Consider the following 2,076-nt stretch of genomic DNA (forward strand, 5'->3'; position numbering starts at 1 on the left):
TGACTGTTGGCGGCCATGTTGGGTAGGGAGATGCCTGTTGGCGTCCATGTTGGGTAAGGATACAACCCGGGGCTTGCGGCCATGTTGGGTGGGGGAATGGTCGCGCGTGTGGACTAATCTCCATCTGTTCCATCTCACTCCCTTCTACCCCGTGGGTGGACTAATCTCCATCTGTTCCATCTCACTCCCTTCTACACCGTGTGTGGACTAATCTCCATCTGTTCCATCTCACTCCCTTCTACCCCGTGGGTGGACTAATCTCCATCTGTTCCATCTCACTCCATCCTAGTAGCACCACCTATGTACACACAAAGCTCCCCCAGGTAGCCTCTAGCAGAGCTGCAGGGGCAAGTGCTGCTAGTAGCACCACCTATGATGTACACACAAAGCTCCCCCAGGTAGCCTCTAGCAGGGCTGTAGGGGCAAGTGCTGCTAGTAGCGAGTAGCACCACCTATGATGCACACACAGAGGGGGTGGGTGGCCAGCACCACTACGCCCGACCGCCTTTGTCTCTCCCCCAGTGGCGATGTTGATGACTACATCACCACCACCACCACCACACTGATTGTAAGCCATCTGTAACCATAATTAGGCATTTTATAAATTAATGAATCTCAACACAACAACAACAAACACAACAACAACAAACACAACAACAAACACAACAACAAACAATCACGCACGGTCAGGATGAGGGTTGGGAATTGTGGGATGAGATTCGGGAATTCTGGGATGAGATTTGAGGAATTCTGGGATGTGAGTTGAGGAATTGTGGGATGAGATTTGGGAATTCTGGGATGAGATTTGGGAATTGTGGGATGAGATTTGGGAAGTCTGGTATGAGATTTGGGAATTGTGGGATGAGATTTGGGAATTGTGGGATGAGATTTGGGAATTGTGGGATGAGATTTGGGAATTGTGGGATGAGATTTGGGAATTGTGGGATGAGATTTGGGAATTGTGGGATGAGATTTGGGAATTGTGGGATGACATTTGGGAATTGTGGGATGAGAATTTGGGAATTCTGGGATGAGTTAGGGAATTCTGGGATGAGGGTTGAGGATTCTGGGATGAGAGTTTGGGAATTCTGGGATGAAGTTTGGGAATTCTGGGATGAGATTGGGGAATTGTGAGATGAGATTTGGGAATTCTGGGATGGGAGTTGAGGAATTGTGGGATGAGAGTTGGGAATTCTGGGATGAGATTGGGGATTGTGGGATGAGGGTTGAGGATTGTGGGATGAGAGTTGGGAATTCTGGGATGAGATTTGAGGAATTGTGGGATGGGATTTGGGAATTGTGGGATGAGATTTGAGGAATTCCGGACATCTCAGTGGCAGCGTCTCCCGTCAGGTCCACGCACTCTTTGGACGAGGGAACGACTGGGAGGAGAAACACAACAACATCATCAATGTCAACAACATCATCATCACCATCACTACACCACCATCATCACAAACATCATCATCATTAATGTCAACATCACTACCATCACTAGCACCATCATCATCATTATCACTAACATCACCACCATCATCAAAGTCAACACCACTACCACCATCATCACCATCACCACCATCATCAATGTCAACCACTACCACCTTCACTCACATCGCTAGCAACGTCACTAACGTCACCACCATCACGACCACCTCCACCACCACCACCTCCTCCATCATCACCACCACCACATCCACCACCACCACCTCCTCCACCACCACCCTCACCACCACCACCCTCACCACCACCACCCTCACCACCACCACCCTCACCATCACGACCACCTCCACCACCACCACCTCCTCCCTCATCACCACCACCACATCCACCACCACCACCTCCTCCACCACCACCCTCACCACCACCACCCTCACCACCACCACCATCACCACCACCACCACCTCCTCCTCCCTCATCACCACCACCACCACCACATCCACCACCACCACCTCCTCCACCACCACCCTCACCACCACCACCCTCACCACCACCACCATCACCACCACCACCACCACCTCCTCCCTCATCACCACCACCACCACCACATCCACCACCACCACCTCCTCCCTCACCACC

At 51.5% G+C, this 2,076-nt stretch overlaps 1 protein-coding gene across 1 annotated transcript in view; it reads right to left on the minus strand.

The window, feature by feature from the left end:
* Positions 1-584: 584 nt before the first annotated feature.
* Positions 585-2,076, minus strand: part of LOC144952980 (transient receptor potential cation channel subfamily V member 4-like) — a 41,631-nt gene continuing 40,139 nt past the window's right edge. Inside the window, exon 24 of the mRNA XM_078883462.1 lies at positions 585-1,382. Coding sequence (XP_078739588.1) covers positions 1,350-1,382 — 33 coding nt within the window. The 3' untranslated portion in view covers positions 585-1,349. The remainder of the gene's footprint in view (positions 1,383-2,076) is intronic.

Source organism: Lampetra fluviatilis, chromosome 71 (assembly GCF_964198595.1).
Source record: "Lampetra fluviatilis chromosome 71, kcLamFluv1.1, whole genome shotgun sequence".
Taxonomy (NCBI): Eukaryota; Metazoa; Chordata; class Hyperoartia; order Petromyzontiformes; family Petromyzontidae; genus Lampetra; species Lampetra fluviatilis.